This window comes from Hoplias malabaricus, chromosome Y (assembly GCF_029633855.1).
Source record: "Hoplias malabaricus isolate fHopMal1 chromosome Y, fHopMal1.hap1, whole genome shotgun sequence".
Taxonomy (NCBI): Eukaryota; Metazoa; Chordata; class Actinopteri; order Characiformes; family Erythrinidae; genus Hoplias; species Hoplias malabaricus.
The window spans coordinates 9,087,613-9,113,788 of NC_089820.1; the positions used below are offsets into that span (position 1 = coordinate 9,087,613).

The 26,176-nt window shown below is 38.8% G+C and overlaps 1 protein-coding gene and 1 pseudogene across 2 annotated transcripts; both read left to right on the plus strand.

Annotated features, from left to right (window-relative positions):
* The window catches only part of LOC136677908 (uncharacterized), a 256,856-nt pseudogene that overhangs the window by 151,149 nt on the left and 79,531 nt on the right, over nt 1-26,176 (plus strand).
* LOC136678244 (rapamycin-insensitive companion of mTOR-like) lies at nt 546-24,293 on the plus strand. Of its 2 annotated transcripts, none has more exons than XM_066656217.1 (39): nt 546-643; nt 845-892; nt 2,010-2,107; nt 3,958-4,022; nt 4,159-4,290; nt 4,385-4,448; nt 4,541-4,667; nt 5,275-5,444; nt 5,601-5,668; nt 5,995-6,062; nt 6,196-6,278; nt 7,095-7,182; nt 7,320-7,410; nt 7,530-7,596; nt 8,684-8,764; nt 9,183-9,283; nt 9,475-9,625; nt 10,260-10,361; nt 10,503-10,549; nt 10,733-10,868; nt 11,052-11,251; nt 11,841-11,967; nt 12,267-12,431; nt 12,595-12,671; nt 12,933-13,011; nt 13,164-13,273; nt 13,360-13,447; nt 14,306-14,398; nt 14,700-14,806; nt 14,974-15,200; nt 16,563-17,179; nt 17,451-17,761; nt 19,409-19,586; nt 19,919-19,997; nt 20,376-20,588; nt 20,948-21,094; nt 21,756-21,879; nt 22,038-22,176; nt 22,365-24,293. In XM_066656217.1, exons 1-39 carry the CDS (start codon nt 595-597, stop codon nt 22,422-22,424), a joined length of 4,977 nt encoding a protein of 1,658 aa, XP_066512314.1. In that variant the 5' UTR covers nt 546-594; the 3' UTR covers nt 22,425-24,293. The 2 variants fall into 2 exon arrangements, with proteins under 2 accessions (XP_066512314.1, XP_066512315.1); XM_066656218.1 differs by having other exon boundaries at nt 16,644-17,179.

Genomic DNA, 26,176 nt, shown 5'->3' on the forward strand with positions numbered 1-26,176 from the left:
ATGAGCTGATCAGACACAGCAGTGCTGCTAGAGTCTTTAAAATCCTCAGTGTCTCTGCTGGACTGAGAATAGTCCATCAACCAAAAATATCCAGCCAACAGCATCCTGTTTCCACTGATGGAGGATTAGAGGATGACCAACATAAATTGTGCAGCAGCAGATGTCTCTGACATTTACATCTACAAGATGGGCCAATAGGTGTGGACAGTGAATGGACACCAATTTTTAACTCTAGCAGCACTGCTGTGTCTGATCCGCTCGTACCACAACCACGTCAGTGTCACTGCGGCGCTGAGAATGACCCCCCACCCAAATCAAACCTGGTCCCTTCAAGGTCCTAAACAGGGTGAAAGGGGGCAAACAGACTATGCCGAGCAAAAGCTGGACTAAACTATGTCATTGTAGAAACACCAATAACTGCACATTTATGGTAAGTGGAGTTTAAAATAAGTTATTTTAATGTTCTGGCTGATCGGTGGATGTGTGTGGGGGCGGGTCGCTCTCTGCAGTCTGAGTGGGAGCGTGTGCGTGTTCAGTATATGAGCGTGTATGTGTGTGTGTTAGTGTTATCTTGCCCGGTGCTGTGTGCGGGCGATGGCGCTGAGTGTCCGCGGGCGCTGGGGCCGCAGTGTCCGACTCAGAGGTGAGTATCTTCGGCTGCATTGTCCGCTCCAAACCGTGCTATGGAGCTCCGGACCCGGGGCTTTAACGCCGCTCTAGAGCTCCGGACTCGGGGCATTAACACTGCACCTGCCGCTCCGGAATCGGGACATTAACACAACCCAGGAGCTCTGGACCCGGGCTTTAACTCAGCGCTATGTGTTTGTGTTTCTCTGTAACGCAGGGCGCAATGACAGCGGCGAGGAGAACGTACCGCTGGACCTCAACGCAGGTGTGTACCGCTTAAGTGGGGCTAAAGGCAACGCCAGTGGGACAAGTGAGATTGGGGCTAACACTATTAGTGCTAATGCTAACAGAGCCATTAGAGTCAACTGAGTTTCTGCTAGTAGTGCTCTGTATAAACCACCAGAGTTGATGCTAACGCCTGCCGAGACATTTAAACTTACACAAACTGTGCTAGGGCTAACTGAGGGAAGCTAAGCTACCTGAGTTAGCATTACCTGAGTTATGGAAAGTATCTTAGGATTTAGAGCCTTTTCTCCTGACTGAGGGCTCTTATCTGAGCTGTCAACGAGGTCAGAGGGAATGACAGCTTTAGCAACCACTTTTATTACAAATGATTATGCACAAATTCTAACGGAGGTAGTTAGCTGTCTGCCAGCACCTCTCTAAAGAAAATGAATATAGAGCAGCATCTGAAACTCTAACGGTGAAGAAATGCGAAACTACAAGCTTGTGCCCTATTATCAGCAAAGACGTTAAAGTGTCCTGTGGAGACGGTTAGCAGGGCTAACGTTTGTTTTGCTAACAGAGCTAGCAAAACAAACCTGGGGATTTGAGATGTTCCTCGGTCTTTAACGTGGCGGTTTGGATTTCTGTGTAAACACGCACAGGGAGTAAGTGCAATTCACAGAAACAGATTTGTGTGTGTGTTGTAAATGAACTCTCTGGTCTTAGCTTGTTGTCTGTTTAATATGATCAGTGGTTAATTTTATTTTATTTTTCTAAGAGAAATATTGTTCAGAGTTGCCATTAGAGACCACATGTTTCTACAGAACAGTTTCATATCAGACAAGAAAAGCATTAAATGTGTCTAGATTTAGTCACAGACCCCTGTTCAGGCATTAGCATCCTCCAGCTAGTGATGTCAACACAAAAATATCATTACTGACTACTGCACACTTTCAGGACGCATACTATATATTCTCTTTTTTGTTATCATTTATATTTAATAGGATGAAATCTGCTTTTAAATAAAGTTAATTCTGTGATGTTTTCAGAATAGAGGTCATTAGCAGGAGGTAATATTTTCTGCTCTCTGGGACTATTATTGCCTCTTTCCATGCGCTCTAATATTCTGTACAGTGTGACGCTTCTTTCTTATCCAGAGCCCTCTGAAACCATGAGGGAAATTCTCCAGAACATTGCCAAACCTCACGGAGTGTCCAACATGAGGAAGCTTGGCCATCTGAACAACTTCATTAAGGTACACTTGTTAGTTTTCCTTATCTGTGTCAGATCTCTCTGGGGGTGTTTTTATGCTGAGGTGATTTCATTGCACCCAGCTATGAGAGCATTCGTGAGGTCGGGCCACTGTAAACCATCTGAAAGATATTGCTTAAAATCCATCGCTGCAGAGAACACAGTACCACTGATCCACAGCCCAATGGTGGGCAGCTGTGTTTTCCTCTGGCAGACATCTGGCGTTGTACAGATCAGCAAAGACAAATTTCAACTGGTGATCCTAATGACTTTATAACCCCCTTTTTAATTCTCTGCTTGAGATGTAAACAAAGATATTTAGAGTGCTTTGGTTGTAGAGAAAAGTTGGAATTGCTTATAATGGTGTTGATGTTCCCTTTTAAATGTTCCTCACTATGTATGAATTTGTTCTGAAAACACTGACCATAGTTCTGAGAAGGTGTTGTATTTTTTAAGTATATTCCTAGTGGCGAGGGACATACAGGATGCTGTGAGGTAAAGTTATTGAGTTGAGATTTCCACTGTTATCTTCATTATCATCATCCTCTTTTCGTATGAAGCTCTTTGGACTGGTGGAGTCCACTGGTGACAGTGGTGAGGAAATAAAATGCTCTGTTTTTATTCTAGACATGGAGACGCCTGGTTACATTCTCCACCACTGTAAGGTAATCTGAGTTGAAAATGCTCTAAATGACTTTATGCCTCAGCTGCTGAAACATTTCCCTTTAGTGCTCGCTAATGGGGAAGAGAGAGAGCGAGAGCGAGACTTCTTTAATCTCTGAATACACATAGAGAGGGGGAGGGAGGGGAAAAATGCTCTCTAATGGAGGGCTTGAGAGAGACTGGTGTATAATAGCTCAGTCTGATAATACAATTCTAATGTCTTACAGAGGGAGTGAGAAATAGTGTGCAGTTTGTTTTTAGAGAAAGTGAGAGAGTGCAAGGGAAAGAAAGAAAGTATGTCTTAAATCTGGACATCATAAGCAATTTAACCTTTTTTTTTATATTAAACCCTCTGTTGTCATATCTCCTGAGGATAAGCCTGAAATGAAATGAAATGTCCTGGAGCAGTTGCTCATTAGCCCAAAGTCAACATATCCAAACTGAGTGTCTGGTCCCTTCATAATTGGGCTGTGGAGCTGTGGAAGTGTGTTCTCTGGTCTGATGGCGCTCCATCCAGTACCTTTGTGATGAGTTGGAGTGTGCTTTGTGTAATCATCCAATATCATTATTCAAACTCACTAATGCTCTCAAGGCTGCTGTTAAATCCTCATAGCAGTCTTCTAACATGTAAAGCCTTGCCAGAAGAATATAGACTGTTACTCTAGAAAAGAGGGACTATCTCCTGATTGAAATGCCCAGTTCAGGTGTCCACAAACCTTTGACGATGTTGTTTAATATCCATGTGAGAATAAGGTGGTAATATGTTACAGAAAGAAAGAAGAACCTCTGTGTTATCTACTCTGTTTTTGTAGGTGTTCCACTTTCACTTTCCCTTTGTGTGTGTGTGTGTGTGTGTGTGTGTGTGTGTGTGTGTGTGTAAAATGTAAATACATTTGACTAAAATTAGAATGCAATGATTTACAAATCTTATAGATCCATATTTTAACAATAGAACATAAAACATATATCAGATGTTGAAATTGAGATCTACTTATTGATCTACTCTAATAACTTTTACAAGCTTAATATGTCTGTGTTCCAAAGACAAAAATGTGTACAAACGTTTCTTTAGCACTTCCACACTACAAGAAATCCCATAAGTGTGCTAGCTGACACTTGTTGACCAAGATGAAATTTGTTTTAAGTTGTTACTAAATATCTCTCTCTTCTCTCTCTCTCTTTTTCTCTCAGCTGTTGAACAGTGTTGGTCTTAATGAGAAGAAGTTGGGATTTACTTATGAGGAAATAATCGTGTGGTAAAGAGACACACACAAACATGAATTTACCAGTGGATATCTTGTATGATGGCAATAAAATAAAATTCTCTGGTAGCACCACATGTAAGTTCAAAACAACACAAATATGATCTCTCTCTCTCTCTCTCTCTCTCAGTCTGAGGCTGGCTTTGTTAAATGAGGTGAAGGAGGTTCGGGCTGCAGGTTTGAGAGCATTTCGTTATTTAATCAGGGACAGCAGCATCCTGCAGAAGTTTCTGCAGCTACAGGTGGATTACCTCATCTCCAGGTAAGCCTTCACTCCTGATCTCCTGGAGAGCTGTCACATTTGTTCTCCAGCTGCGCTTTTACACCTGTGTGTATGTGTGTGTAACTTATTGTAGGTGTATAGATATCCAGCAGAGCAACGAGGTGGAGAGGACTCAGGCACTCAGGCTACTCAGAAAGGTGAACACACACACACACACACACACACATTTACTGGTACACACAGTCACCACAGCAGTATTGATGTATGAAAATTAAATGTCTCTCTGTAGATAATAGCGGTGGATGCTGCATTGTTCCCCATTTCTGTTACTAATGCTCTGGTTGCTGTTGGTAATGATGGATTTCACGAGAAAGACCACATGGTTCTGGCCTGCAACGCGATCATTTGTGAACTAGGTAAAATACACACACACACACACACACACACACACACACACAATGTCCCTCATCCAGAAACATTAGATTAAAATTTCAAGTCTATTTGGGAAAAGATTTATTCTCTTTTCCTGAGTCACAATTTAAAGGAGCAGTCAGTCATTTTCTACACACATTCTTCACCTTCTGAAACACCTGTTATACTGATACTTAGTTGCTTGGACTTATCAGAGTTTCTGTGCTAGATGTATTTTACATATGGCCCTCCCTGTGTGGCTGGTTCATAAACTGGTTCATTCAAGGTTTACTAATTAAGGGTTAATTAATTAAACTAAAGGATTACTTATTTCATCTTATGGGAATTGTAATTTTCAGTTAAGCTGAAGATATTTATTCTGGTTAATATAATGTTTGTGTGTACTATGGCTTTAATGTAGTTTAATGTGAACTATGGCTTTAAAGTTGTGTGTGTGTGTGTGTGTGTGTGTGTGTGTGTGTGTGTGTGTGTGTGTGTGTGTGTGTGTGTGTGTGTGTGTGTGTGTGTGTGTGTGTGTGTGTGTGTGTGTGTGTGTGTGTGTGTGTGTGTGTGTGTGTGTGTGTGTGTGTGTGTGTGTGTGTGTGTGTGTAGCATTGAAGAACCCTGAGACTGTGGCTGATCGAGGGGGTTTGAGTACTCTGTTAAAGAATATATTAGATTCTCCACAGAACCGCATCAATGAGGCTCTCATCACTACTGTACTGCATCTGCTCAACCACCCACAAACAAGGAGATATGTACGGACTAACGTGGAGTTAGAGGTACAAACACACACACAAATATATAAATAAAAAACATTTTTTATCCTCAGCCTATATGACAAATATTGGCTCATGAGTTGTTGATATTATTTTCTGTTGAAGTATCCAGTAATCTGCATGAGTGTTATGTATTGTTTTTTTTTCTACAACTTTCAGCAAATCTTGGCCCCTTACACAGACTTCCACTATAGACACAACCCAGATATGACAGAGGATCAGCTGAAGTGAGTTTTTATCATTTACTGTCAGATATCTACACTGTAAATTGTGTTAAATAACACATTTTTTGTGTCACCAGTTATAATAAGGTTTAGGTCCTCTTTATCATTGGGTTCATTTCACACTTTATTTGTTTCACTCTGTGTAAATTTAGCATTGTAAAGCAGTTTAATCTTGGGTCAGAAGGGGAATGGTGTTTGGACCTTCACTCTGCCCAGTACCACAATCATTGGACCATGAGCATCCACATACACAGCTTCCTCTTCTTTTCTTAACATATAAGTGACTTATTACTCCTTAGTTAATGCTAATTGTTAATTCTATTCTGTAGGAAAGATCGAGAGGCTCGGTTCTTGGCTAGTAAAATGGCCATTGTAGCTGCCTTCCGCTCATGGTCAGGTACTATACACTAAAGTAACTCAGTTACTACGGATATTTAAAATTAATTTTATTGATTTACAAATTTTCTTTGTATTATTCTCTCTGTTTACTTCTCTTTCTCTCGCTCTCTTTATCACTCTATCATTTTCAGGAATTATAAACCTGTGTAAAGTTGGTAACTCAGGAATCCAGTCTCTAATTGGTCTGCTCTCTATACCAAATATGGAAATAAGGGTAACAATTTGTCCTTCTTAATCTTGTTACATCCCAAGACATTTATTGTGTGGGTTGTCCTGTTTCTTTCTGTTCTGTTGCTCTGCTCTCTCTCTCTTTTTCTGTCTGCTCTGACTATTAGCATTCAAAGAAAATATTCCCAAAGTTTTAATTTGGCCTAGAAATGTTTGGTCCCTGAATATTGCCTTATCACCTAATGTAGATAAAAGTAATAGAAAAGGGTTTAAGGACAGTACAACTGTATGTAATGCTGTGTAATAACAATACTCCTTGTGGAACATATGCTGCCATCCAGGTGAAGTTTTTTCAGGGAAGATTTATTTCAGCAAGACAATGTCAGACAGCATTCTGAAAGTATTACTTTAGCTTGTCTCCATAGTAAGAGAGTCAGGGGGCTAAAATGAGCTACTTGTAGTCCAGACCTGTCACTTAAAAACATCAGATGCATTAGAGTAACAAAAAAATAACCCCCCAAAAAATAGTGCAATGGAGGCTTGATACAGTTCTTCAGCTGAAATCCTACATCAGGCAAGAAAGGGAAAACAGTTTACTTTCAAAACTACAGAAGTTGGTCTCCTCAAGCTTACAAAGTGTGGTTAAAAGAAGAAGTGATTCAACATAGTGGTAAATATGCACCAGACGCTAATTTTAAAATAATTTGCAGGCATGAAGTTCAAATACGTAAAAAATCAAATACATTATATGAATTAATTTCAATTTATTTATTTATTTGCATACTTACTATGACAAATGTTAAAAATACTTAAGAGAAATAGGCCAAAGTTTGAGTTTAAATTGTGTTTTTTCTTTTAACAGAAAGCCCTTTTGGAGGTGCTTTATGAGATCTTTCGTCTACCTGTTCCTATGGCTACAGCTGATTTTGAGGAAGCTCTTCAGAGCATCGGTATGAAATGTCAGCATTGCACACTGGAGCCTTTAGGGTGCATCACTCTGCTTGGCTTTTTTGCATAAAAATGTATTCATAATAACTTAATTTTTAGAAATGTTGCATCTTCATTTCGTGTGTTTGGCATTGGTTAGGTCCTAGCAGGCTTCAAGACAGTTGGAGGTTGGGTGATGGATTTGTTGCTGCTGAAGCCAAAGTCATCCTCCCTCACAGAGCTAGATCAAGGTGATATGATTAATAATTTATTATTATTATTATTATTATTATTATTATCATTATCCTGCTGTGGATGCTAATATAACTACTATGGTTAATGTATATTCTTTGTATGTTATCTCTCTCAGGCCAGACCTCATAGATAACTACTTGGCCCTGATATTGTCCATTCTGATCAACAATGGCTTACTGGAGGTACATGTGCACACACACACACACACACACACACACACACACACACAAACTCTCATTCCTGTATTCTCTCAAATTCTCATTCTCAAAATCCAGGACATATCCAGTTACTTGTAGCTGATAGACACCTTTATTTCACAACATTATGGTTGAGAAAAATAGTAACCGTTTAACCTGCATTATCAGTGAAGGAACACATCTCCTACCTAGTATTAAACTTACCTTTATTCACACATACAGCTTAGTTTCTCTGGACAAAAAGATACCGAATACATTTTAATAAACTAACTGTTGCTTGAAGCGATGTTCTGTATTTTTTCCTGGATGTAATCTGTTTATTTCCTATTTTTCTCACAAATAAGTGACTTTTCAATGTAGATTTAGGACTTCATAGTAATTATACCCAGATTATAAAATATAAAGGCGACATTCATGATTGCAATAAAAAAATGAAACTTTTTAATAAAATTCAGATGTTTCCTCGCCATTTGCTAGCTGTTGGGTCTCTTTGCATCCTCAAAACAAGTCTAATTTGTTGACGAATCCCTGATGTCAGGTAATGGATTAACAAACAGTGTGTCTCGGCCCAGTAGCTAGGCTTCCTCTCTTTTTGCTTAGTGAAGTGAAAAGGCATCTGGAGCTTTTTAGACAGAGAGAACTCCAGACTTTGAAAATCATGAAACCGAGATGAGGATATTGCTCTATTCCTTCTCTGAAGGTGGGTGATATAGGCTTACAGTATTTTTGCTGTTTCTGAATACTTCGTGGAAATATCTCTAAATTCAGGAAATGGTTGAGTGCATGAAGGTAAACAGACCAAAGGTACTACAAAACTAAACAGTTTGAGTTCATTCATTCATTCATTCATTATCTGTAACCGCTTATACAGTTCAGGGTTGCGGTAACAGTTTGAGTTACAAATAAGTATTTGTAGAAATTCAAACAGTGAGTAAAACTTCAGACAAGTTGAACTTCAGCTGTGTACACACAAGGGAAGAGAAATAAATGGGTGCTTAAAAGCAGTAGTAAATAGAGAAAGTGATTGCTGAGGTTTTCTATATTTTAAATGTGTGTGTTTGTGTGTGTTCAGGGTTTGGTGGAAGTGGTGACAAGCAGCGATGATCATCTCTCTGTGAGAGCTACAATACTATTGGGAGAGCTTTTGCACATGGTACACACATGTAGTTCATTAATTTGTTTCCTTGAATGAACTTATACTACAGAAATCCCTACTGATGAAGTACTGATATGTATGATTTCTTTCAGGGTTAATAAGGTTTTATCGTATCTTAATTTACAAGTGCATTAAGTGCACATTACAAGTAGATGAGACGCTCCCTGGTGTGTAACTATCTCATTCATGTTTAGCAGGCTGAAGATTCTCCATAAGGGGGTGATTTTAGCACTCAAATGGCTTTGGGAGCTTTGCATTGCTGACAGTGTTTCCTTTTAATTAATTTCCTATAATTACAATATTCAGAGGGAAAAAGGATAAGCAATCTCAGGTGGTACAATAAACATCAATTTATTAACGCATGCATGTTGGCATGACTCTGTATCAAGGTAAATATCTGTGTCTCTTTCTGTAGGCTAGCTCTCTCCTTCCTCATTCCCACAGTCACCACCTTCATTGTCTACCGACCCTCATCAACATGGCTGCCTCATTTGACATCTCCCCTGAAAAACGCCTGTGAGTTTAACAGACATGTACTGTAGTACAAAAGTGCATGGTTTGTATTCTGTGTTTAAAAAAAATCCTACTCTAAATACAAGTTAGCAAATTTTGATTTTCCATGCTGTAAGTAAGTCCAAGTGTGCTTTGTTTGTTTTAACATATTTGAGTAAATCATTGATGAAAATTAGGTTTTTGTTGTGTTGTAGGCGAGCCAGTGCTGCGGTGACAAAGTTGAAGCATCTACATGAGCTGAAGAACAACAGCATTAAGCCTCATAGCCTTTATCTCCAGCTAATCATGCAGCAGAGCTCCCACAGAAACGTGCATCGCTCGCACAGAGACACATTCATTATTAAGGTAATGGTGACACTAGCACAGACACTAAATTGACATATAATGCCTTAAATGTAATTGTGCAGAACGCGAACTGAAATGCACTTCCCTTTTGTGAAGGTCTTTGTTCACATTTTACTTTCCTGTTATATTCTGGCATTTGAGGCTGGTTTCACCAGCCTTTTATTATGATTTTTTTATTTGGTTCCACAATAATACTGTGGTAGTTAATATTCTGGCACATGGGACAAAATGAAATAAGAGAATGGGGTGTATGTCTAGGACTGGGACACCAATCATGGGCTTAATTTGACTAAACAACTCTTGATAGGAGATGCCTGCATAATGACACCTGTAAAGAGCTAGTGATGTAGTGGGTGTTTTGAGTATTCCATGAGTGTTAGGTGTAGCTGGTTGCTGATTGGATCTTAAATGGCCACAGCAAACTTAGTTGTTAGGTGTAGGCTTTAATGTTCACTGATAGAAATGTTGCAGGTAGGAAAAGAGTGAGGTGGGCCCTGTGGAAAACTCTAATGGACTGGCATAGGATATTTTACATTTTATTCTGTGTATAATTACAGTTGGCCTCAGGGAACAGATTATGACTGTTAAAATATTTAAGGCAGTATACAGAACTTAAGAAATGTGTGTGTTGTAGGACACTGAAGATGCACTGATGATGAATCTGAGGGACAGTCAAATCCTTAACCATAAACAAAACCTGGAGTGGAACTGGCTCCTCATCTCTACTGTATTAAAGGTTTTATACTGGAATTATTAAACCCTGTTTTTCCATCTTTTTAATGATGTATATCCATATATTAGTATTTTTTTCTTTATTTTAAGTTTGCAATGAAATCATAAAGTCTTAAAATTTTGGTTTGGTGTTTTGTCTATGCAGTGGCCAAATACAAACCTCAGGAATTACAGGGATGAGCAAATACACAGGTGAGAAGACGATCATTTTATATGATTTTCCATCTAAGTACTGTACCTAATATACAAAAGTGTACAGAACTGCATGTGTTTGTGTTTATATGTTTGTGCATAAGTTGCTGTATTTCTTTCAAACCAACAATAAACTGCTTGGGTTCTTTAAGTTTAGCAATAACTTTTACTCTGTGTGTGCAGGTTTGTGCGAAGGTTGCTGTATTTTTTTAAGCCCAGCAGTAAGCTGTACTGTGTTCTGGAGTTGGATCATCCGAAAGCCAGTCAGCTCACAACTGTTGGCTGTCTGCTTATCTCCTTTCTTCTGGAGAGCGAAGAGGTAAGAAATAGTGAAAGTGGAAAAGAGATTTTTATATTTTTTTGGGGTGGAGGTGGTTTAAAGAACACAGAAACAGACAGTTAAAATTACTTACAACTAGAGTCGGTTATTTATTTATTTTAATGGTGTTACTTTTTTCCTTGTGAAATTCGTTTAATTCTCTCTCTCTTTGTGTTTCTGAAGGATGGTCAAGTATATTTGGAGGATTTGGTAAAAGATATTGTTCATTGGTTAATTCTTTGTTCTGGACTGATGTCTGAGCACGGTTTTCATAGCAACGGTTTACTGAACACACTGAGTCAGCACTACTTTCTGTTTCTGGGTACAATGTCAAGTCACCCTCTTGGAGTCAAAACCATGGAGAAATGTGGGGTGTTTCAGTGGTGAGAACCACACACACACACACACACACACTTACTTCAGGACTGTTAGGACAGGTTATGATTTAATTCTTTGGTTCCAAATCCACAATGGAAATCTGTATCAAATACTAAAAAATAACATTTCCAGTAGATTTTACCCACTATATCTAAACTATACATAAGCCAAAGTTATCTTTTATCAGGGGTTCAAAAAACAAAAACAAAAGAAGTTTGACACCCTCCTGCCAAAGTCTGAGTTAAATTAAGAACCTGTTGAGTGGACACGGCTTAAATTGCCAAATTCTGAATAATAGCTTTCCATAGCTTTCCATCATTAAGTGACCATTAGCTAACCTCACTTCTAGCAACCATTAACTTTGTTAGCCACAGAAAGTTAAAGGGGATATATTGTACCCTTTTCCACAAACTTTACACGGTTCTCTAGCATTTTGAAACATCTCTGAAATTCTCTGGTCAAATACCACAAGGATCACACAACAATGCAACAGATATCATCAAAGACTTGAGCACTGAACTCCTAATATGGCAATGACACTCACAACAGAATGACCACACTGTTTCCATTTTTGTTTGTGTGTATGTTGCGCAGTCTGTTGAACCTTTGTTCATTGAAGAATCAGGATTTTCTGTTGAAGCTAACCGTGACGACATTGGACTACAGCAGAGATGGACTTGCACGGATCATTCTTTCCAAAATACTAACTGCTGGCTCAGACGTAAGAACTAATTACCTTTACAGATGCCTTTCCCAGTGGAGCAGTAATGAGGCATTTCTTGACAGCTTTTTTAAGTGCAACTCTAATGTAATTGTAAAAAGAACTTTCTCCAATCTAATAGTAATGAAAACTTGTTACTAGTGTTACACTGAGAAATGGGCACAATGGTCAAACAGGTCTGTATGTTCCTAGGGACCTGAGAGATCTAGGGATGGCATCTATGTAATGAGCTCCTTTTTGTTGCTCTTATAACTTACTAGAGCTGAAAATAACAGTTTGATGGTTGTTGTTTGTTTCAGAGTTGTCGTCTGTATGCCACAAAGCACCTGAGAGTTTTGCTGAGAGCAAATGTGGAGTTCTTCAGTAACTGGGGCTTAGAGCTTCTCCTCACTCAGCTCCCGGACCAAAGCAAAGCTGTGTCCACTGAAGCTCTGGACATTCTCCAGGAGGCCTGCGAGGACCGGGTAACTAACACACAACTCTCAGAACAGAGCAGTAATGTACCCACTGAGGTTTTTGATGTCAACTAGGAAGACCACTGGGATCTGGTAATACATGTGCATAGTACCCTGTTGAATTCTTGGCCTTTGTGTATGATTTTCTTTTCTTTCCTCCCCGCCCCCTCAGGCCAATCTTCATGCACTTATTCAGATGAAACCTGCTCTCACTCACTTGGGGGATACAGGATTGTTGCTACTGCTTAGGTAGGTGCACAGTAAAGTTCTGGTACAACATTCCCAACCTTAAAAGGAGCAATCAGTTATTTTACAACCCTTTTATTTGTTTATTACAAAGTGATCATTTACACTTTTAACTGTAAAGTGTATTGCAAATGGGACAAAAGAGCAATGTTTTAGTAAATAACTGTTTGATAGCATGAAGGACATACACTGGAGAAAATGACTGATATTTTTTTTATTTACTCCAGTAGCTATACTTTGTGTGGGTGTTGTTTGTGTTTGTAGATTCCTGTCCATTCCTAAAGGTTTTTCATACCTGAATGAGAGAGGATACATCACTGCTCAGCTCGAGAAATGGCACAGAGTAAGACCCACACTTCTTTATACAGAACCAAGGAAAAGTCAGAGACTACATTTTCTTTCATTTCTGTCCATTTTCAGGAGAATTATAAGACAATAACTTACTTTGCTTTGAATTGGTTAGTATTCTACAGAAAAGTTACTGTGTCTGTGCAGGAATATAACCTGAAGTATGTGGACATGGTGGAAGAGCTGATGAATGAAGCTTTGACCACGTACCGTAAACCTGTGGATGGAGATAATTATGTCCGCCGTAGCAATCAGAGGTCAGGGGTCACATGAACAGGATTGGGGTATTTATTAGATTTTTCACTTGACTTTACTCTGACAGAATGTGTTTGTGTGTCTGTAGGTTCCAGAGGCCAAGTGTGTATCTCCCTATTCATCTGTATGGTGAGCTGGTACATGATAAAACCGGCTGCCTTCTCCTCGAGTCTCAGGTAAAAAAATTTTTTAACTGTATAACATCTTTAAGTTGGAAAAAGTCTTAATAACCAGCTCTATTAACCAAGTACATTTTATTATTTGCATATAATGGCTGGTATGATATTTATTTCTGTTATGTTTGTGTATATCAGTTTTTATATGATATTGAATAATTTATATTCCATTCAGTTCTCCTTATAATGTGGCAGGAAAACTCACTCAGAAAATTTAAGAAGAAATCTTGAGAGGATCAAAGGCTCAAAAGTCATCCTCCTCTGCTCAACACTGGAGCAAAACAATAAACAAAGAGCAGAAATAATTTTACAGGATAAGCTGATAATATATCCTGCACCAATTCACTAGTGTTTACACATTAACTAACTTAACTGTAAATCCATATTTACTTCCCTGTGGACTAAGGCTGTATCTAGCCTCACTGGTACTGTTAATGCATGTCCTATGCCTCTAGTTCCAAGTGGATTTTTTTACACTACACTGGTAACACTACATATGATTGTAGAAATGACTTATGATTGTAGAATGACTTTACAGTAACACCACATTCTGCGTATGTTAATGCCATAGGAAAGCTTAGTTTGAAGTGTGTGAACAATGAGCATTTCTGTTTAGTGTTAAGTAAATGCCCAGTCTTATTAGACAGTCAGTGGACTTAAAGATAAGATGCTCTTGTAGATGCAGGTGGCTCCATGCCATTTCCAGCATCAGGTAAGACAGGATGAGCAGTTGTTCAGTTCAGCATAGAAACACAAACTTAGTTTGCTCTAATATTTGTTTCCTGGTGGTAGCACTGGGAGGTCTAATCAGAAAACATAACTAAAAACTAAGTGTGTGTGTGTGTGTGTGTGTTTCAGAATGTTGTTCCTGATCTAAGCTACACTGTGCGTTTTCCTGTTCTGGATAATTGGGAGGGAATTAAACACTTGAAGGCAGCTCTGTGGGCTCTGGTGAGTCATACTTATATGATCTAAAATGTAATTATTCAAAAACATTCACAATCCATTTTTTGTGTTTATTGTGATGGTTTGTTTTTTGAGCTGCTGCTTTTGTACTTTTATGCAATATTTACTCAGTTTCCTTGCTCTACTCAACTTTCTCATACTAGAAGCGCTCCACATTGTGTATAGAGGTTTGTTCTGTAAACTGAAGTAAATGAACAACACAAAAATAGAATGTACACGTTTAAATTATATGATTAATTTATTTGATGTCTGTGTGTGTGTGTGTGTGTGTGTGTGTGTGTTGTAGGGAAATATCGGCAGCTCTACCTGGGGAGTGAATCTACTCCAAGAAGAAAATATAATTCCAGATGTTATTAATCTTGCCCAAAATTGTGAAGTGCTGTCTATAAGAGGGTAACTCACACACACTCACACAAACACACACACGCACAGTGTTCTCAGACACAGAAGTGTTCTCTGGAATAATGGAACTTCGTCCAATATATTTGAACATGTAGTGGAGATTCTGATTTCATTCTCTCTGTCTCTGTCTCTGCCTTTCTCTCTGTCTCTCACTCCAGAGTTTGTGTATATGTGCTGGGTATTATAAGCCGGACTACTCAGGGCTGTGATATTCTGAAAGTTTTGGGCTGGGATTCTGTACGTCATGGTCGGATGCAGCGTTGGCCTGTTGTTGAAGAGACAGAGATGCGGCTTCCGTGGGAATTGTCCTCCATCCCAAGCACGCTCAGTTTGAATTCTGAGTCCAACAGCTCTCAGAAAGACAGCGAGGGTGAAAACCAACCCAGTGAGTGTACAATATGCCCTTAATAGTTCTAGTTACAGAGTGTAGTCCATCTGTTGCTCCATCACGTTTTTCTGTAGTCAGGACACTATTTGATCTGAGGCGATCTGATTCTGACTTGACTGCTATCATCTAAAAATCATGTATTTAAGCTCTGGTTTACATTTAGAGTAATCTTCATATTCAGTGCAGCTGAGTGCCATGGGGAATATAAATGTAACCAAATTAAAATCAAGAGATAACCGTTCATTCATTCATTGTCTGTAACCACTTACTCAGTTCAGGGTCACGGTGGGTCCAGAGCCTACCCAGAATCATTGGACGCAAGGCAGGAACACACCCTGGGGGGATGCCAGTCCTTCACAGGGCAACACACACACACACACCCCCCTACGGACACTTTTGAGTTGCCAATACACCTACCAACGTGTGCTTTTTGACTGTGGAAGGAAACCTGAGCACCCGGAGGAAACCCATGCGGACACAGGGAGATCACAGAGATAAACATGTAATAATAAAAATTTAGCACATTAGAATACGAAAAACATTAGATCATTGTGACATTAAGGTTTTTTTTGTTTTTGTTTTTGTTTTTTTAAACTTTACACTCTTACCCCGTCCCTTTTTTTTATATATATATGTATTTACAAAACACAATCATGTTCATGGGAAATCTTTTCTTTGTATTTTAGTCAGTTCAAATGTTCAAGTGATATAAAAAAAATCAATTAATCATGTTTGTTTTGCGGTTGTCTATAGTGTATGTTTTAATTGGTTTTCAATATAGTGTGTGGATTTTAATTGTACTATACTAGTAATACTAAAAGTGGAAGGTAGAGAAATTAAAGAACACAACATGCAGAGAAACAGAACGTATCTTGAATGACGCAGTGTGGTGGTATTTATTTCTATAAAAATACAGACAATGCATATTAGTAATGAAAAATATATTTCTGAGGCAGTTAGAGGCTCTGGGCAGGCAATGTCCCCTACTACCTTCTGTCCAACATGCCTAGGGCAGTCACTACACCAGGGGTGTTTTTTTTCTGTCAGAAACAAATCATCTGTCTTTATAGTATAACCTCAAAAATACAAAACAGATCCTGTATACCGTATCGGTTCAATACAAATAATGTCTTTTAATCTCCAAATACAGGGGGCAATTCTTTATTTTACGGGACAACTTATTTGGGGTGGCTAAAGCAACCCCTAAAACAGGTCTAATGACACCACTGCTATTTCATGGTTTCATGAACTTTCATGGTTTTATGTTATCAAATGTAGTAGAAGATTTGCATTTTTAGTGCAGAATAAGAACAAGTTGATTAAAAATGATTACAGTATATTTTGGTTTTTTTTCGTCAGGTGTGTATTGTGTGGATGCTGAGAGTGAGAGTGTAGCACACTGTGCTGAGGAAACGTCTGTGTGTTTGGATTCAATTACAGCAAAAGACCAGAATTCTCCAATCAGCCTGCTCTCGTCATCACGTGTCGTTAGAAATCGTTTCCTCACTTCTCTTACACTGCCGAGCATAAACAAACAACCCAAACCCTCCATGCACATCAGACTCTCCAAACACACAGGAGACAAAGCTCTAGACACACCTCATGCAGGTGAGGGAGAGCTACACATTTTGAATACAGAAGAACAAGACCTTCACACACCACTTAAAGAAGAGAAAGACCTCCAGACAACACACGCTGAAGAGCAAGACCTCCAAACCTCTCACACACACAGAGCTGGAGGTCAAACGCTGATGGTGGAACAGAAGGGCAATGATGGCTTGTCACCCTCTGGACCCCCAGGGGGGCCCATCACACTGAAAAGCCGCAGCCAGAGCTTCAACACTGACACTACAACCAGTGGCATCAGCTCCATGAGCTCATCCCCCTCCAGGGATACCACATCTGCTGTTACCACAGAAACAGACAGGGTCAGCATTAGCACCATTGTCAGTGGCTGCACGCCCAGAACCCACACAGTGAGTATTTAGTGCTAACAGAGGCTTGTCTTTCTGGGATTTTGAGGGTGGATTTGTTGTTTTTAATGTGAATGTGAATGTGATATTAAACCTAAGTTGGGCAGTTGATGGGTGATTTATCACATCCTGATTGACATGATTAATTTGGATGAGTTCATGCTAAATACTACAGGACAGACAAGGAAATTTTAACAGCACTTGTCTTACTAGTCAAAAACTGAATCTCTCTCTCTCTCTCTCTTCTCTCTCTCTCTCTCTCTCTCTCTCTCAGAGTGTAAGTGGGTGTCTGGCACCTCCAGGTTCTGCTCACACTCTTCCTCGCCGGGCTGTCTCTCTTCGCTCCTCTCCTTCCTGCTCCTCCTCTTCCTCTGCAGTGAGGAGTCTGATGGACTGCAGCAGCTTTACCTGGCGGGACGCTATGGGCTATGCTACGCTGAGGCGTCTGCAGCAGCAGAGGATCCACCCATCTCTTTCACTCTCTCACAACCAAGCGCTAACCTCCCCTACTAAAGATATACTGTTCACGGATGCTATTACCATGAAAACCCGGAGCCTGGACCTGCGCCTCCATGCCCCACGCAGGTATCACATGATCAAATTCACCTTTTTTAAATCCTACCACACATAAATCCAGTTTATAAAAAATTTGTGGGCAGAAACAATTCCTACTTAAATCCCACCACATGGAACTACAGATAAAAAGAAAGATATTGGCATGTATAACGGCCTCTGAAATTCCCTCCAATATTAAAGGCAACATAGATGATTTTGGAGAACTCCTGTTCTCATAACAAAACAACTCCCCACATCCTTTGTGTTCATTCAGAAGCTCAGCATCTTTTTAAGGTGAAATGGTATGTTTGAGTAAGAAACAGACTGTACAGTAGACATGGTTGAAGTTAAACTTGCTTTTTTTTTTTAAATGTTTGAATTAATTTGAAACTAATTTTAACTCAAGCCGTTTAGTTCAAAGGTCTCTCCACTGTCCAGACAACTCCAGATGCTATTTATTGGCCTTGTAATAACTTTCAATGGAGGGTGAGAGCTCTGTAGCCAGTTCGGACCAAAACATTTAGTTTCTTTGCAGTTTACAGAGCCAGTGGTGTGTACAAATCCTAGACAGGAGAATTAGCAAATGGTGAGGAAATGGTCAATTTTATAAAATGGATACTGGATTAAAATGGTGAACATGGACTTTAAGGTTGTTAACCACTGTTATATTTATATGATATAGGTTGGTATTTCACATTTCACACCACCATACATTCTGTCAAATAGCAGTCCTTATTAAATCATGGGCAAGTACCTGCCCAATTCCATTTTAAACCCCATCAAACAGAAAAAAACAAACAAACAGACAAAACAGTATGGGTGGATAAAATCCCACTTTAAATCACATCAAACACAAAATTTTTTTAAGCCTGTAGTTCTGATTTAATTAAATCTTTTGATGGTGTTTAAAAGATTGTTGTTTTTCTGCTGGTTTTTTAGCCACTCAATAAAGAGACACAGCTACTTTGGTCCAATCCACCGCCGAGTCTCCAGAACCCTACAAATGCGGTGCGTGGGATCTATCAGCACAGGATCATCTCCTGTGCTGCGTTGACTAGACCTGTGTAGATTAGATTTCCCTGAACAGGTCAGATGCTCCCTGGGTAGGGATGAGCGGTATCCACATTTTTCATACAGACATATTCAATTTAAAAAAAAAAAAACTTTCTTAGAGAACAAATTTCAGTGACCGGTTTTGAAAATAAGTGAACTAAGACGGTTCTGCACTGTTTAGAAGCAGAGGTCGGCAGCTAACAGGCTCTTGATTTAGCACACCACAGCACATCATTTTCCATCGGACTGAGACTCAAAACCAAGCCAATACCGTGGTATAGGGTATAATCATTATACCGCCCAACCCTATCCCTGGGTATATTAAACTTGCCATGGGTAGATCCTGGGTAGGTCAAACTAGTCCAGTTAGATTTAGGGGAGGTTATTCCTGTCCTGTGTAGCTCAGACCAATCCAAAGTAGATATTTGGTAGATCATGCTTCTCTGCGTTAGAGGTTATAACAGATTTGTCCAAAGTAGATCTTTAGTAGAAGACACTTGGGCTGGCTCGATCTTTGGTAGATCAGACCTACTCCAGGTGTATGTTGGTTAGGTTGTAGATCAGATTAGTCCCAATACATTTTGAGTAAATTAGACTTGTAGAATCATTGTTGTTGTTCAACAGGTTTCTGAAGGCCCTGAGCTTTGTCTCTCTGGATAAAGAGGAGCTCCTGAGTCCCGTAAACCACGGCTCTCTACAACGCTCCACCTCACTGCGCTCAGTTGTCTCTAGTGCTGCGATCAGCTACAATGAGGATTACATGGGACTTGCGCTGCCCACAGATATTACTGACTTCTTCCATGTAATTATATTTTATACTCAAATAAAATGCTGCCAAATGTGATCTCTTATTAACTGAAATCAACTGAACCAGATTAGGTGGTTGCAGAAGATGAATTAATAAATAATTTATAATACTTTTTATACCAAATCTAATTAGATTGTCTAATATACATTTTTTTTGAGTTTGTGTCTTAAACTTGTTATCTTCGTCCATGTTCCTATGTAAGGTAACTTAAAGTACCTTAATTCTTTTCCAGATAATGTTCAGAAAATTATTAGAATTATTAGATGTATTGACTGAAATTGAAATTTATATATGTATGTTTTAATGAACGATCCTGTGTTTTACAGATTAATGAGAGCTCATATTTCCAGGAGAAAATGAGTCCTCCAGCTGTAGAAAAATTATTTTTCTTCGGAGACTCAGAAAGTGAGGCTTTAAAATGTCATAATACTTTTAAAGAAGCAATCAGTCATTTTAGCAAGTTGAATTGACAGAAAATATTTATGAAATTGGAAAAAAATAACCAGTATGTATGATGTGTATATATCCCTGTGTGAGCCAGTGGCGAGTACTCAACAGGGCAGGTGTTTACCACATGGGGGTGGCCATGTTTAAAATGTTAAGGATCAGTACAGAATCTCTAATACTTCTAGGCCACTCCGACTCATTCAGAATCCATTGACTGACTGCTCCTAGGACAACTACATGGTTGCTTATTCATTTCAGCAGTATAGATTAATTGAATATAAATAAGGCTTGTTTACATGTATATTCTTGTTTATGTGTGTGTGTATGTGTATAAAGGGTTGATGGACAACTGTCGAGCTGCTCTGAAACAGAGGGTCAGTATTACAGAGCTGTTGAGCAGCAGTCGACCAGAACAACGCCATCTTGTTGATGGAGAGGAGAGCACAGGATTAAAGGAGCACACTGATCAGAACTGTCTTTACTGCAGCGCCCTCACAGTTTTGGGGGAACACACAATTACACCTCTCAACAACACACACATCCGCCCAGGTGAGCACTCAGACATCTCTCAGAAACACACACATCTGCAAAGTGAACACGCCGGCATTTGAATGGTGAAGCAAAATTCAAACCAGTATAATTTCTTGTCAAGAGCACACCCAGTGTTATTTAAAATCTACATATTTAGGGCCACAGGGTTTCATTAGGGTTCAGTTTTAAAGCAGGTTTAATCATTACAGTTTACCAAATGATGTTTACCAAAATATACGTGCACTGTGTTGTTAAAGCCCGCTTTTCAGGCTGAGTACTGTTTTATTTTAATTTCATATAGTGTCCCAATTTGATTTGAATCATTTTGTATAATGTCCTGATACTAAAATAAGGTCTCTTTCTGTCCGTCTGTTTAGATTTGTCCGACGGTCTCTGGCCCAAACCATCTCTTTCTCGTCTAGAGGTGGTGCCCCAGTCCAAATTTTCTGGAGTCTCAGGGTGTAGTGACGCAGCAGTCAGCAACAACTCGAACAGTTCTACGCCCGGCTCTGAGATGCTGCTCGGTCAGTGTGTGTGTGTTCATGAAATAAATAAAAAACCCTAAAAGAAGCTGACAAACACAAACTAGTGCAGCAGTTAGATTCAAGAACCTAAACCGTTATCTAAACATTCCACTTTACCACTTTAAATCATGCAGTACTTATGTGCTTCAAAAAACGTCATACTGAAAATTTCCATTCCACATAAAATGGTGTGGCCTTACAGGGAATTTACATCTTTTACAGTATGCTGTACATAATATCGTTAACGAATTTATTGTTAACAATGTCAACATGTGTTTGGTGAGCACCTGTTGAATGTGGCACTTACATTCTGTCATCAAGTGTTGTTTATAGAATTATCTGTACCTCCTTTACATTCAGCTCAAGAGTTACATTCTGATGCCTAGGTAGCACCATCTTAAGGTGAAAAAGAACATTAACATCTAAAGGGGCCAGATGTAAAGGCAACTATGTCTCAGCATTTTTGGCTGTTGTATCCTGCTGCTGTGTTTTTTCTGTGTAACAGCCAGGATGTAGCGGTTGTAAGGCGGTATGAGCTTTGTGCTTATACAAGCTTAGACTCCTAGTGATATTAGTTCTGTTGGGTTTAATGTTCAGTGTAGAAAGACCTTATTTACAAACTGTAATGTCACTTTCTCTCTCTGTGTGTGTGTGTGTGTAGGTTGTAAAGTGTTCTCAGAGGATGGACCGGCATGTAGGGTTCTACTGAGGAAGGAAGTTCTGCGTCTTGTCATTAACCTTAGCTCGTCTGTTGGAACCAAAGGAAATGAGAAGGGCCTCTTAACGTAAGAGCAGTTTAAAGACCTCAGTAATGCTCTTGTGATTGATTACAATCGCATCTTCACAGCAATGCTCTAACATCTAGTGTAAAGCATTTTTAGAGGAGCAAATTATATTAGTGTAGTAAAGTGTGTGTGTGTGTGTGTGTGTGTGTGTGTTCCAGTATAAAGGAGAAGTTCCCCTCTGCGTTTGATGATGTGTGTCTGTATTCTGAGGTTTCATTTCTTTTGGCAAACTGCAAGTTTCGCCTCTCATCCAGAAGATTCATTCAGGAATTGTTCCAGGATACACACTTTTTGCCGGTATGCGTGCACACACACACACACACACACACACACACACACACTTTAGTCTTTTAGAACTACACAGACACACACACTCTTCTCTGAAACTCGCATACACTTTTTAGTCTGGTGCAGGCCCACACCCTAACATAAAGTGTTCTTCACTAATCTAATCTTGTCCCTTCTACCTGTGTGTTTCTCTGCAGCTGTTTGACGAAGCCGAAGCGGTTTTATCCAAAGCAATCAAATGTCCCTTTGAGTCCTAAGAGACATTTTTTAATCCCTTATCTTTCCTTCCATCGCCAAATCTCTCCATCCATCTGGGAAGAGAAAAACAAGAGATGGGCAAAAAATAGGCAGACTTTCTCATTGAAAAGATCTCCATCTGCTGGACGTGCACTGACCAGAACAAGGTGAAATGGATCACCAAAGTATAACCAAACCAGAACCAACAAAGATAAATTGCTGGAGTTCTGCGGTGAAATAACTGTCGCACTTTACCTCGAAAATGAAGCTCTGAAAAAACACTAAAACTGAAGGAAAAGGCTAGGGGTAGGATCTCAAGCCTTTGATCAAAGAACTGACATGAGATTAGCATTGATGTTTCAACTATTTATTTTTCCTCATTTTGTCTGTCTGTGTGTTCTTCAGTCTAGACAATCGTGTGTGAATGTGTTTTATTGCACAAAAAGTCCATGTAACTTTCATCCCACTTTAGACTTGAGTTACCGCATGCAAAACAGTGAATAATTCCTTTGAATCTCATGTCCATAAGGATTTTTAAGGATTCATATGGAACACTAGATACTAGTCTCTGAATTAGTCAGTGAGTGTCTGAGACTGACTGAGTCAAGGTCCCACAGGCTGCGTCGGCTGTGAAGGAAATTTAATTTTATATATGTAATAAAAGCTTTAGGAAGATATGAATGTTAACTAAAAGCTTTTTCTTAAAAATTACTGACTGCACTTCTGCTGCTGCTGCTGTGGTTTGGCTTTATCATACATGTCGTACTGTCAAAAGTTTTAGGACACAGCTTTTTAATAAGAGAAGCACCTCATGGAACAGACTTGTAACTAACTCTCATATGTACTCACTCAAGCACATTTATGAGACGAGGTCACTAGGTGTCTTGTTAAATTTGTGAAACATATCGAATAAGATTGTGTTTAAAATGGCACAGAATTGTACGGGTATACAGTAGATTCTTTTAATTATTCATTATAATTATTGAAAATATATGAATATTGTTGTTCCTGAGGAAAATCTAAGTTTACAATTTCAAGGTGTCCTGAAGCTTTTGAGACTTAGTGTATTTTTGTATGTTAGATTAAGCCGGAGGATTTTGGTACAGAACGTTATCCTCTGTCCTGAATGTTCTAGGGATGGGACAAACATCAGATTTAATGATATACCGTGATATAAAATGGATCGACTCCCCAAAATCAGCCAGAAAGGGATCTATACACAATCTAAAAAGTGTGCTCTGATTCAAAGCAGTAGTTAAACCTTTTTCCAGAATTCAGGCGGAGTTCTGCATGCTCATGGGTATATGGCACACATAACACCTTAGAATGCCAGACATAAGCTAGTGCAGATGCTTTTAACTAGTAACAATTTTTGCAATGATCTTGATAATATGTTTTAAGACTTTGTAACGTCAGGTTTCATTGTAATACACTGTAGCAGTTCTGTAGTGTTTTAATGAACAGGTACTAGAATGCTTTATGGAAACTTGAAAAATCCTTACAGTCATTTAAATGTAATTATACAGATTTAAGGCAGGTATTATAAGGCATTTAAAAGTAATACATAACGCCTTATGTATACATATATAAGAAAATCTTCAATTTAATATTGTCCCATTCCTAGAAGCAGTAGGTTTAACCTGATTAGTTGTATTCTGAACTCTTCCACCAGGGAGCGCTGCAGTCTACAGGGGTATTGAGCGGAGAAAGACTGAAATATACTTCATTTTCTAAATGAGCTTCAGTTGGATTATTATTATGATTTTTTTTTTTTTTTTTAAATGAGAGAGTTCTATTTTTCCTAAAGATAATATTGATAAATGACTGCAGTTTAAAAGCGTTTTGGCAGATGGTTTATATGATTTGTTTATAAAGTGTACAGATGGTGTGCAGTGTTCAAACCCTGTCAAAGATTATTATTATTATTATTAATAAATTTGTTTACAAAGGAAAGCAGTCTGAATATTGTCTCTCTGCTTGTGTGTGTGTGTGTGTGTGTGTGTGTGTGTGTAAAAATATCAATCATAACATTATGACTTGTTTCTACACTCCCTGTCCATTCTCTCAGCTCCCCCATCCACAGGAGCATTTTGTAGTTCTACAATTACAGACTGTAGTCTTCTGTTGTACTTGTTTGCCCCTATTTTAATGGTCATGACCACCACAGAGTTCTAACAAGACTTCAGCTGCTGAACAGTTCGTTAGCTATTGTCTGATTCTTCTCAATGTTAAATGTGTTTGAGTCATTCAAATGATGCACGTTATATGCTCATACTGCACTGTATAGTATATGTTTTTAATATGTTAATATTTTTTTAATTATTATTGCTTGACATTCTGTGGAAGCACTGAGTCACTGAGAAGGCAAAGTGTGTGTGTGTTTGTGTTTGTGTAATGAATTGTGGAAGTGAGAGCTTGTGTGTGTCATGAGATAAGAACGACAGATAGGCAGAGAAAAAAACAAAGTTGCTCAAACCTACTTTCAAAATCTCAGAGCTGCAAGCATTAGATAAAACTCAAAAAGTCAGAAATGCTTTCACACAGAGATGAGTTTTGCTTCAAATAAAAAAGTGCTTATAATAAACAATAACACAACAGCATATACAAAGCCTGTTTCCCAGGAAAAAGTATGTTTATGTAAAATGTAATTAGAGCAGAAAGCTGATTCAAATGAAAAGACAAATCCCAGTCCTAATTTTGAACAAGCTCCAAATATGTCAGGATCAATGCATGTTTACCATTGTATTACAAATATGTACAAAATGTTTTGAGTTTAATTTTTGCCCGGTTTGGCTTGGTACAAGATTTTGCTGTGGAACAATCCATGGTCACAATATACATCTCCACATAATGGAAACTTCTCACACACGAATGTCCCCCACGCCATGACAGAGTATATATTGTAGATGGTGAAACACCTGAATCCTTTGTTGTGTTGTGATGAGGAATATACTTTTTAAAACTATAATGAGCCATGTCCCCTCTTTGATCTCACAGACAAAAACCTTTTATGTACACACCTATTATTGTGTAATGTTTCGAAATGTGTACTGTTGCCATGTCCCTTTATTTATTTATTTATTTTTTTGTTTGTTTCTTTTTTGAGTGTATTGAAGATCAAATACGAATTGTGTTTATATTTACAAAACGCAGTCAAGGTGCTCAGTGAATACAAGAGACAGCTTTGTACATTTGTTAGTGGAAAAAAGATCAGGAAAATGAACAAATATAATGTATTTATGACATTTACAAAAATCTCACAGCTTTTCCAGAAACAGGATTTGTAATTTAAACATAGTCTGTTACACCCCAAGGTGGGTAACACTTCACTTTAGGTGTTTGTTCATTATGCTTTGTGACATAAAAGATCAATAAAGGCTTACTGCAGCAAACAACTTTGGTATTAACCCGTCCTACGGTGAAACTGATCAGACACTTAGTTATCAATAGTATATTGTAATGAAATAAATGTGCTTTAATTTCTAATAAACTTTTTGGGACTTTACCATGCAGAATTTAGACTGGTCACTGTCAGGGACATCTCCACTTTCCCCTGCCCAGATTGAAGTTGGAGAAAACACCTACATCTGGAACAGAGGGTCGTATAATGAACACTCTAGGCCAGTGGTTCTCAAATTGTGGTACGTGTACCTCATGAAGCAACAAGTTGTGGTACGCCAGATGTGGTACCACTTAGTTAAAGAATTAATTAATAACTACAAATCTGAAGGGCGACACAGTGGTGCAGCAGGTAGTGTCGCAGTTACTCAGA

Excerpts from the sequence above, each read along its gene's own strand:
- LOC136678244 (XM_066656217.1), top strand. The coding sequence starts at position 595 with ATGGCGCTGAGTGTCCGCGGGCGCTGGGGCCGCAGTGTCCGACTCAGA. Across the intron at positions 6,279-7,094 it reads TACCAAATATGGAAATAAGG|AAAGCCCTTTTGGAGGTGCT; the intron begins GTAACAATTTGT and ends TTCTTTTAACAG. Across the intron at positions 10,869-11,051 it reads TTCTTCTGGAGAGCGAAGAG|GATGGTCAAGTATATTTGGA; the intron begins GTAAGAAATAGT and ends GTGTTTCTGAAG.